Source organism: Chaetodon trifascialis, chromosome 7 (genome assembly GCF_039877785.1).
Source record: "Chaetodon trifascialis isolate fChaTrf1 chromosome 7, fChaTrf1.hap1, whole genome shotgun sequence".
In the NCBI taxonomy this organism is placed as follows: domain Eukaryota; kingdom Metazoa; phylum Chordata; class Actinopteri; order Chaetodontiformes; family Chaetodontidae; genus Chaetodon; species Chaetodon trifascialis.
In genome coordinates, this window is record NC_092062.1 from 4,350,353 (window position 1) to 4,366,084 (window position 15,732).

The 15,732-nt window shown below is 41.2% G+C and overlaps 1 protein-coding gene across 3 annotated transcripts in view; it reads left to right on the plus strand.

Annotated features, from left to right (window-relative positions):
- The window catches only part of ascc3 (activating signal cointegrator 1 complex subunit 3), a 180,058-nt gene extending 164,735 nt beyond the window's left edge, over positions 1-15,323 (plus strand). For all 3 annotated transcript variants that reach the window (XM_070966215.1, XM_070966216.1, XM_070966217.1), the window contains 5 exons: positions 4,699-4,850; positions 5,781-5,931; positions 8,369-8,575; positions 11,531-11,706; positions 13,573-15,323. In XM_070966215.1, coding sequence (XP_070822316.1) covers positions 4,699-4,850; positions 5,781-5,931; positions 8,369-8,575; positions 11,531-11,706; positions 13,573-13,720 — 834 coding nt within the window. In that variant the 3' untranslated portion in view covers positions 13,721-15,323. The remainder of the gene's footprint in view (positions 1-4,698; positions 4,851-5,780; positions 5,932-8,368; positions 8,576-11,530; positions 11,707-13,572) is intronic.
- Positions 15,324-15,732: the final 409 nt, after the last annotated feature.

The window sequence follows — 15,732 nt, forward strand, 5'->3', positions numbered from 1 at the left end:
AAATGACTAATTTGTTAACTGTTTCATGAATCTGAGTTACTTTATCAAATCATTTCAAATCATGAAAAATCATAAAATGACAACACAAGCCACACCATGTGTGTTTCTCCTGCACCTTGCCAGTATTGGGAATTGGCTCAACATGTGAGAGAAGGTTATGACTGTTGTTTTTAGGCATTCAGGGATCGCTGCAAGTGAAAATTAGATTATACAAACATGATAATCTTTTCATGTTCTGTGTTCTAACATCCAGGCTATTCATAAAGCTTCCTTGTACAAAAAGTCACTCCTGGTGATGAACTTAGAATTATGTTTTCTAAGAATTTCCCCTTGAATTTAAAACTAGATCAAAGGTAAAGATCAAAGTTACTCACAAAGCATCCATCCATCCATCCATCCATCCATCCATCCATCCATTTTCTATACTGTCTATCCCTTTCAGGGTTGTGGGGGGGGCTGGAGCCTATCCCATTCACAAAGCATCTCAGTGCTTAATATAGCTCCCATGATGAAGAACTATTAGGAGTAGGTCTTTTAAGAGGCTTTAGAGTTTCTTAAGCAGAGGAGAAAATGGGAGAAAGAGAAGGAGGTAGGACAAATCTTCTCCAAATATTGAATGACAGTGAGTTTCTGAAACACACACAGATTAGATTGTGCAGGGATAATGTTTGTGGTCGACCGTATTTGAGATGCACTCACATCTCCCACCCAGCGCAATAGTACTATGATGGCCGCAGTCACACAAATTGATGAAAGTTGAGCCATTTTCCCTGTAAAGCAGCCTATCAAATGGATTTAATACAAAAATCACCATCATGGTAAATAAATGTAAGCTGATAAATGTAACAACTATCAGCATGTGAAGAGGTTCCTGCATAAGTAGGCCAGTGTATTCAAACATTTTATAGACTACTTTTAAAGTACGGCTTAGAACTTATTCAGAGATGTTCATTACATCAAATAAATAGTAACAAAATAAAAAATTGTCTTAATTACATCATGTCTTAATAGAGACTAAATTCTATGATTAGGCCTATCGATTTCACTGTCCATCATCACTAAGAGTATCATGTCTTTCTATCAACCAATCACAAGTTTAAAAGTTTGTGTCATACCTAGCTACTGGGTCGATCACGCCTCCTCGCTAAGATAAAAGTTTCAGTCCCGTCCTGCTCAGAGCTCCTCTGTGAATTTTCCTACATCAGGCCTAAGATAGGACTCCTTGGTAGAAATGATTAGGTTAAGTTGAGAGCTCTCTGAGAGCATTCTCAATTTGTTTATTTGCTGCAATGTACAAAACACTCAGGTAGCTGGCCTTTACCTGGCTGAATGTCACTTTCAGCAGCTGAAATGACAAACCCGGCCAGCAGGAGAGTAACTCTAACTAATTAACATTAATCCCATGACCAACTTGACTAGAGGCAGAGAAATGTCAACAACTGTATGATCATGGACTGCATGTTTTTGCAGTTTAACAAACTGACACAGTGATGTGTGTTCTCAGGTGAAACGATCAGCTGAGTCACATCAGTGTATATCAGATCAATAATTTAAGTTTAAAACTTTTTAAATTTTGAATCTGTGAATATTTAAATCAAGTAAGTCAGCTGCACCTGTTATTTTAGTGTGTCAGATACACATTAAATGATTTTGATTTGATTTGACTTTTATGTTAGTTTTAATTTGTATCAATGGTATTTTGTAGTCATGGTATTTGAATAATGTACTGCACATAAAAAGAGAAGAGATCTTGGGAAGCAGCTGTTGATGTAAAGAAGAGAGTAAGGTGAATGTTGAACATTTGTAGTTGAACTTGCTGATTCATCTCATAAATAACTCTTTTGAGGTTAGATCTAACAGCCGGGCTTCTCTGTAGAAGCTACTCAGTGTTTATATGGAAAGTGACTGGAGCGACAGAATACTTCCCTCCAGGTCAAGTTATCAGAGTCAGTAACATTGCTAACAACCCCATAACTTTGTCAATCAAAGATTGTCCATGCAGGGTATCTTTCATTTAAAGTGTGATGTGCTAGCTGGATTATTCAGTTTCTTCGCAAGTACTGTTTGAAGTTAGGACCATGTCTTAACGTCTGTAAGTGATTGTCCACAGCTCAGAACGGGTGTTTGTGTGTGTGCATATGTGCATGTGCTTGTGATTTTCCATGCGTATCTGGCAGTGATATTGCATGGCTCATGGATGTGGTTACTTCTCTGGTGTCCTGCTGCTACCGTTTACTGAAATGGTTCTGGTCTTTCTGGTTGTTTTGATTGAATGAATTTATATGTTTATTGTAACTTACAGTATACATAAAGTGAATGCAGTAGACTTCTGCTGTCCCTGGACAACATTTTAATCGACATGTTACAATTTTGCAAACAATCTGCCACCAAACCCGCCTTGAGATGAGTCCCAGAATATTACAATAACTTGAGTTTGCTGTGATAATCTGCTCAGTCTATGATTTCACTGCTCAGCAAAAAGTAGAACTGAAGGTCTTAATCACAGTATGAATATGCAATTTTACACCTTCACAATCAACAACTCTTCCATAACAGCACTGCTCAGCCACAATGGCTGGATGTTGGTTAGAAAGCCAGTTAGTTCAGTCACTAATCAGACATGGCCTTCATTCATGCACTCATGTAAATCATTTCTCTTTTGTTGAGCAGTTTATGTTCCAGCAGAGCACAGTATACACTTGAACTGTGCAACACGGCCATCATCTGCCTCACAGAGACCAGCATGGACCTATTCATGGATTCCACATTTAGAAAAGTGGAAAAGCAGACTTGTTTTGTCACAGTCCATAGTCTTTAAAAGTACGGTAGCTCTACAAAAAACAAGTAAAAGTAAGAATGTCCTATGTACTAAGAGTAAACATCAAAAACATATTAGAAAACATAAGTGTAACACATGCCCTGCAATCGGCTGGCGACCGGTTCAGGGTGCACCCCGCCTCTCGCCCATTGTAGCTGGGATAGGCTCCAGCCCCCCGCAACCCCGAAAGGGATAGGCGGTATAGATAATGGATGGATGGAAGTGTAACACATGGCAAAAAACAGCACAAAAGATGTTGGAGGCAGAGGAAGTAAATGAATGAAGTGCAACAGGTCAAGTCCCTCATAGAGACTATGGAGATGGAGACCAGGTTGAAAGGGACCCGAAGACAGACCTGGTCCAACATGAACCTGAGGTTAAGTAGACCCGGTCCAAGATGTAGTGGACCCATAAAGAAGGAGAACACCAACACTGTTAGCAGCATGATGCCCCACTACCTAACAAGCAGTCAAAAAAGCAATATCATGCCTCAGAAAACCTGTGCTGTTATGGTTATTAAGCAACATGTGATTCAAGTTAATGGTCAGGTGCTCGGATACAGTCCTGAGACCCATGGCAATAAAGTGGGTCCTTACCATATGCAGTTAGACTGAGTATAATTTGGACCCAGTCTGGGTTGTGTTCTGCGTTGGGTTTCAGGTACTTTAGGAACCAAGTGGTTCAACTGTACATTGAGAAAGCCATGCTAAGATTTTATAGCCTTTATAGCATTTCTGCACAATGGGAGGTCATTTCTATTTTATTGAAATGGTTTTCCACTTATCCTTTCAAATGTCCCGTCTCTGGACATTGACTCCCCTTGACGTGAATTAACATGCTGTGATTCTCATCAGTTAAGCCCGTTGCTGTTGGCTCAACCACTGTGATTTCAGCTGTATTCCGTCATCCCTTTGCACAGGCAGCTACTGTGAAATGTAAATTACTCTTAATTTGTATTGCATTAGCATTTTGATTTCCTATTGTAGGCCTCGTCTGTTGTTTTCAGTCATAGTTACTCTCACTAAATGACTTTTTGAGAGCAGCTGTGTTCAGCAATCTCAAACCTCAAACCTCTTGAACGAGTGAAGGACAAGATTTTATTGTTTTCTTTGCTTGTTGTCCATCTTCTTCTTCTTCTCTTTACTGATTTCATAAATAGTATGCCAAACCCCCGCAGGCAAAAGTTTAAAATTCAAAATATAACCTATTAGGCAGGCAATAAAAACGAAACCATTTTTTAAAATGATCTGGTCCACTTTGTTTCCTGCTTTCCTTTTCTATCAATCCACATTGCCTCCTTAATTCACCAACTTCACCTACGTATACAAAGTTATGTCTTCTTAAAGCTTTACATACAGTTCTTGCTTATTCTATCATCCTTGAGTGTGCACTCTTGAACCATTGTTTGTGACTCTGCCTGAGTGACTTTGGACTCTTTGAAGATGGTTTTAATGCATTAAACTCCTCAGGCTCGCTCACACCAGCATTTATGTTTCGGTCAACAGTGACATTCCTGAGTGAAATCAGTTCATTTCATGGCGGATTCTCTCAAAGAGGGAAGTAAATTACACAGTAAAACATCTTTGGTGAACTCTGCTGTCAAGATGGTTTACAATTATTTGATAAAGTTAGTTGCTGTTTTAGAGTTTGGGATGTGGAGATGACTGCCTTTTATATCGTTACCTGACTAAGGTGAAGGTTTACACATCATATGCTACACATGGCCTGGGCCGAACTCTTGTATGAACCTGGGACAAAACAAAAAATGGCACAAAAACTCTTCTCAGGTGAAACCCTGCTGGGTGACAGGCTGAGATGGAGTAAAAAATCATGATTAGTGGATCTTTGATAGTATATTTTCTTCTGATTCTTCTCCCCAGGCGATGCTGGATGTAGCTGCCAATGAAGGTTGGCTTGTTACAGCCATCAGTATCTGCAACCTGGTGCAAATGATTGTCCAGGGCCGCTGGCTGCACGACTCCTCATTACAGACACTGCCACATGTAGAACAACAAGACCTCCATCTGTTCAGGTAAACAACATCGCTTCACCACAGGTACAGCTACAGTGCATGCGCAATCGTTTGTGGCTAGCTCTAGCAGATGGCTAATCTGCCTCATTGTCTGAACAGCGTCTCTCCATGTCATCTGAAATGCTCTAGGTGTTCAGGGTCTCACAGGTTTAAAGTCTGGCTGCTCTAATGACAAACAAGATTCAATGTTGTATGCACCATTAGCAACGGGTGCCTCTCTGATTAACAATATGTAATCATTACCTTCCTGAGGTAATAAACTAAGTAAACCTCATCAGATACATTCTGCAAACCTCCTACATGGACTCAAACACACATGCAGCCACAGCACAGTCTGTTATCGCTGTGTTGGTGATGTTCTAACAACATCATAATTACGGTGTTCCAGGACCATCATTACAATTGACCTCTCACACTGTGTTGATGTCAAAGCTTTGCAACTCCAAAAAATATGCACTTAGGAGATATTCGCCTTTCATGCATGTGGTTAATGTTCTGAAATAGTCTATTTGTTCTGAAAGAGTCTATTATAAACCAAACCATGATCTAACCAAGTAGTTTTGTCGCCTAAATATAACTGCAACAGAAAATGAAAATAAAAAAGAAACTGAAAACAATAAGTGAACTGATGTGGGAGCAGCACCAACACAGCGATATCAGATAAACCTGCAGTCACACATATAGGAGCAAGTGAGTTCATCTTCAAAGGCAACCAGGGTTGTTTGTCCATGCACACACCATATGAAATTGCAGGCCTACGTCCATGCAGTGCTAAATGATTTTATGCTAACTCAATAAAAATGAGGGATGAGAAAGGAAGACCCACAGTCCCTGTGATAAAAGACAGCAGTAAGTGTGGGGTAGGATTTGTTGTGATGCTGCCTCAGGACCAAGAATGTCTCCCTTCCCTCTCTTACAATCACTTCATAGGAAATGGGCACACAGGAAGGGGAGGAGTGATGTGGGAGGCTTCAGCGGGCCAATCGAAGGACTTCCTGAGCTGATTGCTGCCTGCCATGGAAAGGAGAGTGTTTTCGCTGCTATTGTCGGCCAAGAGTTTCAATCAAGTCAGATTGCCCAGGTAAGCTTAAGAATATCACACCAAGAGCACATTGGAATATGAATGCCCATCGAAATCAGTAAAGTATGTAATGCTGGTTTACTACAGAGAGAACGGAAACAACTAAGAAATCATTAATTGCAAGTGCTTGAGAACTGTATATTTTACAAAAATGATCTTCAGAATGGGCCTATTCCCACATTTAGGGCATGCAGATCACAAAAACATCACACACACACACACACACACACACACACACACACACACACACACACACACACACACACACACACACACACACACACACACACACACACACACACACACATTATCAGTGACGTGCCATGAGCAGTCTTGCCACTGTGGTCCCAGATACCTCCAGGATCCCCAATTACATCTCCATTGATAGGGTTTACAGCTCCAATTTAAGTTCTAATTGCAGCAGTAATGAGAGTGTCCGGGCACGACGGCAGACCCTGTGGCTTCACCCAATCAGTGTCCCTGCTTTCCTCCTTCCCCACCTTTACTCCCCCACTGCCCCCACCCCCCCACAGTGTGGCGGCCTCTCTAATTAAATAATTAGATGTGCAGCAGCGTTCCTGTCTGACTTGCTCAGAGAGAGTAATCCTCACATAAATAGCTTTTGCCGGGTGAATCAGAGAGGCTTTTCTCCTCCTAGTCCTCATTACGCTGCCACACACACACGCGCGCGCGCACGCACGCACGCACGCACACACACACACACACACACACACACACACACACACAGTTCTCCAACACCGCTTTTGTTTTTTTGTCTTTTTTTCCTCACTCTCTCTGTGCCTTTATCTTTTTTATGTGGTGTGTCTTCCTCATGGTGGGGCTTTTGAGTTGAATCGACTGTTCAATTCTCCATAAAAACGCTTAAGAGGCATGTAAGACTCACAGTAACCGACAGATCTGTCCATCTAACACACACCCTCTCTTAAAGCTCACGTTGCATAATGCTATGGCAGTGTATTCACCTATGTCCATCTCAGTGTACCTCGAACCCATTTGTGATTCTTAAACTAAATTTGAATAATTCCGTAACAGACATAAAATAAATACAAAAAAACAAAACAATAATGACAATAACCAGTTAGCTACATTGAACACATAACATTGGTGGACTGTTTGCTGAGCGCCTGCTGCAGCACTACACTTCCACCATAATCAGAGAAACTTTTAGAAAGAAATAGATCATAAATATTTTATTTTATTTATTTACTTTTAATTAAACAACTGGCAATACAGAAAATGACTGTGTGAGCTGAGTATGAGTGTCAAAGAACAAAACATCTTTTATTTGGGGATAAGATGCTAAATGTGAGGCAACCACACCATGTGTGCCCGTGAGGGACATAGATTTTGAATAATCATCTTGAGCTTGGCTCAGTGTCTAACAGAGCTTTGAAATAATCAAACCCTTAAGCTTGCTGCTAGCAATAAAGTTATGTGAGTAAACATTTACAATAGAGTCTGAACATTTTATGAAGAATATTGAAATTGTGTTTAATCAGAATGAATCCTGGCTATGTGTGCTGCATATATCACAGCATCATCTACCATTTAACATTATTATCTTTAATATCACAATCTAAATCCTGTCCATAAGGTGAACTGCTCTTATGGAAGCGCAGAGAAAGGTCTTGGTGAGCAGGCTCATGGCCAACGGAGATGCATGGTGTCAGATCCTCGGAAAAGAGATGGCAAACTGGTTTGCAAGTAAACTGGACTGATGTGCTCTCTCTTCTTGATTCTGATCAATAGCTGAGCTGCAGAGTTTTGAATGTGCTGAAGTCTCTCAGTGGGTTTTTTTTTTTTTTCAGGAGGCCAGTAAATAGTATTACAGTAATCCAGTCAGCTTCAAATAAAGGCATGAATCAGTTTTTCCAGCATCTTTTTGGTTTTAAATGGTTGTACTTTAGCTATATTAGTTTGATTTTCTAATTAAGAATTTTTTGCTAATTCAGGTCCAGGTCCCCAAAGTCACATAAAGTGTATTGGGTTTATCGTGGAGTATGAGGTTGGTCTTCGTATTAATTCTAGACTTTGCTGTTGTCTTGGAACTGTCTCACAGTGCTTCCACACCTAATCTGTTTGGTTTGGGTCAAAGATAGTCTCGTTTGTTGCCTGATTGGTTTGGTGAAGTTCAAAAAAGACTTACACAACCAGACCTAGACCACGTCTAAATGCCGATGTACATAGGCTGGTTTGGATGAGAAATGCACAGTCCTGAGTGGGACACGTCCAGCCTCGGTCCTGAGTCTGGACTTGCAATTTTTCTCTGATATCCTGTATGTTACAGTGTCATATTACACGTGTCCACTCTCCATCATCTCTGATCATGTGGTGTAAAATTTGAGATGCACTGATTATTGAGATGATGTGAATGTCAATTATCATCATCATCCTCATCTTCGTTCTCCCTCGTCAGGCATGGTCCTTCCTGAGTCATCTTCCAGTACTGGAGGTCGAGATGAGTGTGAAGGGCTGGTGGGAGGAGAGCCAGGAGCAGGCGGAGCGCTGCCTGCCTGCAGCGGGAGCTAACCTGAGGGAGGAGAGAAGCTGGCTGGACGTCCACGCTGACCAGGAGTATGTCCTGCAGGTGTCACTGAGACGCATCAACCAGGGCCAGCAGAGGGTCAGTACGCCCAATACTAATATTCAGCTGTCCATCAGGTCTTCATAACATATCAGAAAAATCTCTGTTGACAACAGTGTGAAATATGTTTTTGCATGTGCATGTTTACACATGAAACAGTAGGATCTTAGAATTTAACTTAAAGCTGCACAAATTCATATATTTCTATTAACAGTGGATCACATGACTACTTGTAATGTCAAAGGCTTGCTAGTAGTGATGAACCCACAGATGATTATAGCCAACTGCAGTTCCCCTCAGCTCTGCACAGCGTTTCACTGAGTGATCTCATTACAAACCTGAAAACAGCGATGCAAAGCTTCCTTGACCGCAGTGGGATTGAAATAGGGGTGGGAATCGAGAACCAGTTCTTTTTGAGAACCGGCTCCCAGTAGCTCAATTCCTTGGAATCGTTTGCCTGCCTGGTTAACGATTCTGCTTATCAGTTCCGCCTGTCTTTCACATGCGCCATAACGTCACGCACGCTGCTTTGTTTTGGTTTAGTACGTCGCCGATATGGCGTTGAGGCAGAAACGCTCCAAAGTATGGCTATATTTCACGCGAAAAGTTTCTATTTCTTCAAAGGGGAGAAATACCTCCAACATGCTAAAACATTTGTCCACACAGCATGCAATTCATTTGCAGGAATGTGTGTTTGATCCGCTACATAGCGACGCTTGTGAATCTAGCGGCAGAGCAAACACCAGGGCGTCATCTGTTATTAGTGCCGAAGGTAATGTTGAACTCTGACAAGCCGTGTCTGTTGTGTTAAGGTTAGCACCATTTCACTGTAAACTGCTTTCGCCACATGAATCATCTCCATATCCTTCCATCAAATTTAGATGATGATGACTGCCAGAGTCAGGCTGGCTCAGAGGCTGCAGCGGGCACCGGCAGGCCTCGCGCACCTCTATCCACTCCTTTCACTGAGGCAGGGGAGAGTAAAATGACCGAGACGAGGATAAAGGAATGTCACAGAGCAGTCACTAGATTTGTGGTGAAAGGTTTGCGCCTTTTTGACGCTGTAGATGCTCCTGAATTACAGTAGGTTAATTCGTTGCGTTTTATCTGGCATAAAGAGAATCGATAAGGAATCGGATCGATAAGCAAAATCAATAATGGAATCAGAATCATTAAATTCTTATCAGTTCCCACCCCTAGATTGAAATGTCATGTTTGGCCTGAGAGTTGCACCACACATGCTTCAGCTTCATCAGACTCAGCTGTCATTTGTTATTTTTAGCAGCATTTTTAGCAATTAATCTCATGAATGTCATAGTTAACTCGCGATGAATCGCAAATTAATTGCACATTTTTATTTATTCTAAATGTCCCTTGAATTATCATTTTAATATTGTTATCAACATGGAAAAGTGGATAGGCTTGCTTTGTGCAAATGTTTTTATTGAAATCAATGTGTAGTGTTATATTTCACACTAACATTCTCACTTTGAGCAGTCATTCACATTTGAATGAATCAAATCTCACACAATTTAACACTATCAATAAACAGATGACAAAAAAATAAATACTTTACTTTTTTTGTAACGTATAAATACGTTACAAAAAAGCCCCTTCAACAACCCTTTCTAAGGGATCAAAACAGGGTGATACAAGATAAAGTTTCAAAGTGCACATCATTGTAAACTAGGACTCAGCCTATAGTGCAGTTAAACCATGGCTTAAACTTTCCTTTCTTAAGTTTCCTTTGAACATACAAGCATCCATATGCCTCTGTCGAAAGCCATCCATTGTCGCCTGGTTTTGACAAGGAGGGTGTGGAGAATTCGCATTCGCCGTGTGTTTGGCCATCAAGTGGGATTTCAGACTGGATGTGCTACAGTGATAAATCAGTTCACACCGACAATACACACAGATAACTTTGGTCTTGTCAGTCGACCCATCTGGCAACTTTTTGAAACTAAACTTTCCATTCAGAATCTTGTTTGCATCCATTTCGGTGTTTCGCGCTTGACATCCACACAAACCGGTAGCCTACTCTTTCGCAGCTAGCGAGCAGGCAAGACCAAACACGTGCGTGGGGCGTGCCTATTGTTTTGTTTCCAGTTTACAATGCAATAATCTTGCAATAAAAAAAATGACGCTGTTAAAATTGATTTGCGTTAACGCGATATTTTTGACAGCACTAGCTAAAACTAATTATATGTTCATTACATAAAAATGTGGCACCACATTGTGATATTAGATAAATTTAAATTATTAATAATAAATTATTATTTAAATTTAAATAGAGTGACTGATTTGATTCACTTACAGCAGCAAAGTAAGAGTACAGTGACCTTTGACACACACAAACACACTTGTGTTTCTGACCAGTCGCCTACCAGAGACTTCTGAAGGAGTCCAGAATGGAGGATGCCCTTAAGCAGCGCTGCTCCAGACACAGCCCATCTGCTAAAGTGAAACGGAACTGATGTTTCCCCGGTAAAGCAGCACTTGCAGTTTATCTTGTGACTGCTTTTAATATGGCATGTTTTGTTCAGCTGGCTTTGATGAAGTTCTGTCAGTTATCTCTCCAGCATTGAACTCCCCTCAGGAACTTGAACGGAGCTTGAGTTGGTTGGTGGGATACAGCTCTCACAGAACCAGTCTGGAAACAAAAGTGTTCAGTAGCCTCTCAAACTCTTGGAGGAAGAACTGTCCTTTTGTTGTGAAAATTCATCAGCTTTGAAACAAACGCTGTATATGAAAGTCTCTTAACTGCACACTGCTGCATAAATCCCTGAAGAGGAGAATGTCCTTCTGGGTCTGCTCTTTTTAACTGTGGTACAGTTAATCTATCACAACACAGCACAAACCTGCTTTATAATAAATCAGATTGCTACAGTGAGTAATTCTGTTGAGTTTCCCTGTTAGATATTGATAAAGTTTTTCTTACCATAAAACATTATTGTCCATATATCACTGAAAGGCACCTCATGTCTCTTATTTCAGAGGAAGCAGGACAGTAAGGCCCAGGCTCCCAGGTTCCCCAAGGTGAAGGATGAAGGCTGGTTCCTGGTCTTGGGGGAGGTGGACCGCAGGGAGCTGCTGGCTGTCAAGCGGGTTGGATATGTGCGCAACTACACAGCTGTGTCTGTGGCCTTCTACACACCGGAGAATACTGGAAAGTAAGAAACAGCGTGAAGGAGCAATTGAAGCCATACATTGACAATACACTCCACGTTCAGTGATGGAAAGAAACAGGAGGTCGATTTCAGGTTAGACAAGCAGGAAAGGGGAAAAGCAAGGTCTGTGAATGACATTATAAAGCATTTCACTACAATATAGATGATTGTTTTTTCCAGCTAGTTTTAAATTCCCTACCTCATTATAATGGAAATTATTCTCATTTTCTCATTTTCCGTCTCTCAATACCTCCATGCTCAGTCTGTGGCTCTCAGTCCTAAACTGTTGGTTCCTACTGAAGTAAAACTTTAAAAGTGTTTTACAAATATATAATTTCTTTTTTCTTAAAGGTTCAGTAATTTCCTACAACAGCAGGTCGCTGTAGTTTTTTACTCACAACAAGTGGAAAATAAGGTGTTTGTTGGGGACTATTTTCAGTCAGGGATTAATCCACATTCGGTGCTCTATAGGCCTCGACACAAATCTTCTAAATTCGATTTTATAGTTGAATTGTCAAAACAAAAACAGACGTTCAATTGTGAAAATGAATATTTGATTGTGAGAGGAAAGAAGCAGTGTTACCACAGATGTTCCCACATGAGCTTGGGCAGCTGTACTGAATGCGGTGATGACGGACAGGAGTCACAAAACCAGTTTCCAGTATCCTGTAATTACCTTTTTTATCGGGGAAATCTGTTAAAGGCCAACAGTGTGTCCGGTCATCATGTCTGGTGAAAATAATTCCAGAGTTGGATCTGAAAATATTCTTTCCCCCCACTGCTTCTCTGATGTCCACCCTCTCTCTCGCTCCTCTCCTGATATTTTCAAATGTAACTCAGTGAATTAAGAGTTTATTTCGACCAAACCAGAGTTGGTGGTGATTGTTGGAACAGTGGAAAGACAAACCAAGATGGTTTTGGTGAGTTTTATTTTGTTTCTGTTGAGTTTTAATGAAATATGCTCTACAGTGATAAAATGATTGTTTCTGTGAATGGAGTTTGGTGGCTTTGGTGAGAATGCTGTAGCAGCTGTTTCTGGTTAAACAAAGGGATCCTTTCTTTAATGTTGTCAGACACTTAGAACAACAATCTGAACCTGTCCAAGACAAAAACAAGCACTTTCACTGGACGCACATTGACAGCGTGCAAACACCAGAAGGAATTAGATTGCCGCCTGTGTCGCGGCTGCAGCGCTCTCATCAGTCATTGTTGTCTCCATTAGTCACTTGGACACAAAGACAAGGTAAAACAGCGTCCATAATCAGATGATATTTCACCATAATTTCTCCCATTTGTCCAGGACATTGAAGTCTTCCAGGACATGTGGACTGACACCAAATGGAAACTCCGCACACAGCGTCTCTTTCAGTGATTGAAAACAAACGTCAAGCTGAAAGGAGTGAATAATTCATGAACACATTATAGGACATTATTTTATTTGTTTATTTTGTAATGTGGCGGCATTTTAATGGATCGATCCTACAGTATGTGTTTTTTGGAGAGAATAATCAAACGCCATTTTTGGCCAATTTTGACAGCCGTAGCCCTCTAGTGAGCATTTCTGGCAGGAGGGTTTTATGTTCATGGTAATGAAGGAACATGTCACTCAGTGCAGCAGCGTGACTCACTGATGGGTTTTAATAGTTTTTGGACAACAAATGGGTTAAGTGGCACAGAAAAATGAGCTGTATCAGGCTGTGATACACACACAATACTTGTTTGTAGGATGCATTCACTGTGGCCCTGAAACAAAGTTAAAAACTCAATGGCTTACAGCACTAATGGGACAAATTTAGGTCCAACAAGATCCAGGTACATTTTCTCTCTGCCCTGTGTATCCATGCTTATCCATCCACCTTCTGCTTTCAGGTGTATATACACACTGTACCTGATGAGTGACAGCTACCTGGGTCTGGACCAGCAGTACGAGATCCACCTGAATGTAACACCTGCCAGCATCGCTGCTCAGGTCAACACAGAGGTGTCTGACTCAGTGACTGACCTGTCCCTCAGCTGAGGAGCAGTGACAGAAGAACACGTCATCGGCAGCAGAACAAAGTCTGCGATGATCAACAGATGAGCGTGATGAATCGGAAACAGTGACTCATACTGTGAGGTGTAGCTGATCTGTGATCATCGGTGCATTCCAGTCATCATTTTACAGCCACAGCTTGCGTTTCACCGTTTTACTCTGCCCACTTCATCTTTTGTAACATTGGCAGTGACCTTGTGTTCTACTGTTAGAGCAGAAAAATGTATGTACATTTGTGCCTCTTCTACCATGGATTTCACTGATTATTTGATATCAGGGTGAAAGGTGTGGAGGAATCTCTTGTCATTCAAGTGAAAAAAAACATGATCTTTGTTTTAGTTCAGTTAAATATATCATCTGATTTCATTTTATTGATTTTATTGATCAGTTAGTACTGAATTACATCAAGAACTTTGAAGTGTGTTGACTTCTGGCCACACGTCAATCAGTGATGTCACAGCAAGTATTTAACCTTTGACAAGTGATGCAAAATACCTCCTGTAGCATCTCTGATGGACAGTGCCGTAATTATGTCTCATTTCAGAAGGTGCCTCCTTCAATGTCTGCTTTTCTACACCAAATACATCACAACAGAGCAGTGAGGCTGTGCTATTCCACATGTGGTCATGAAATAAGGCTTTCTTTGCCAGAACCAGGCCGCTTCTGAAAATCCTATGAAAGCTGGTCACTTGTCTTTGGGACACTTGTCATCCAACCACAACAGTCTCTCTGGTTTCTCTCCAAGAACAAATTGGAATAACCGCACACACCTACAGTCTCTCTCCTTGAAGATGTTGGTGGTGTTGCACTTGTATGCACCAAAACTGACAGAAGTAGCTGAGTAAAGAATGACACAAAAAGAGCTGGAGAGAGAGAGAGAGAGAGAGAGAGAGAGAGAGAGAGAGAGAGAGAGAGAGAGAGAGAGAGAGAGAGAGAGAGAGAGAGAGAGAGAGTCCAATGCCTGCCTCCATTTGCACCCTCACACCCAGCTTCAACGTGGGCGATTCTCCCGCTTCACCCATTGAAGGAGGCAGCTGTGAGATGAGGCAGAGCTTCACTTCTGTTTGCATGCTTGCTGTAGTTCGTCTGGGAAAAATGGCCTCTGCAACAGTTACCCAAAAATATTAGTTCCAGACAACATCTGGTATTTCCCACAAAAACAAAATATTTTTCTGACATAAAATACAGAACAATACAAAGCTCTCTTGCTGTTGCCTTTAGACAGCGAGGCTACCTGCAGGATGCTTCAGCTCAGCATGGGATCCTGTGTCATATGGGAAGGTTTTGTGCTGAGGTTGAGGTCAGGGTGAAGAACTGCAAGGAGCCTGCAGCTCTTCTGACACAATGTGTACAAAATGGTTCGGTGTCATTGAGTGGATTTAAAATCAGAAGTTAGTTTAAAAATCTTAATTGAGACATCAGTTGACATTTTGAGGAGGGAGGAAATGTTTCACTGTGCCAAACAGGAAAAGCTGACAGTTTATTTAATCTGCTGGAGTGGATTTCATTGCAGGTGTGTGAAACACGCTTCCTTCCACTCTAGAGGCTTGGTTCAGGATCACCTGTCACATCTGTTTTGTCAAACAAATGGCTTCCTCCTCCCAAGGAATACCACTGTCCCCTCATGAAAACTTGTGATCAAAGGCTTCAGTAGAGAAACTTGATAAAGTAAAACCATCAGACTACACTTTCCTGAGCTTAAAATGGCTTTAAAACCACTCAGTTTTGAGTTAAATATATATGGTTATGGTTGAAAATGGTTTTGAAAATCATTTAAACGTGTAGATCACCTTTAAAATAAAACATCATTTCACTCAAAGACCAGGTCCTGATCCTTCTTGTGGTTGCTCACCTCAGTTTTTTGGCCTTTTCTGTCCAACTCTTCAAGGCTGTTTGATTTCCATACTTTCACCACTTTGACTCACTGCCTCTGGATAATGGATTAGTCCAGTCAGCAAATAAAGCAAAAATATGACCTCAAGTTGGGTTTTGGGTCT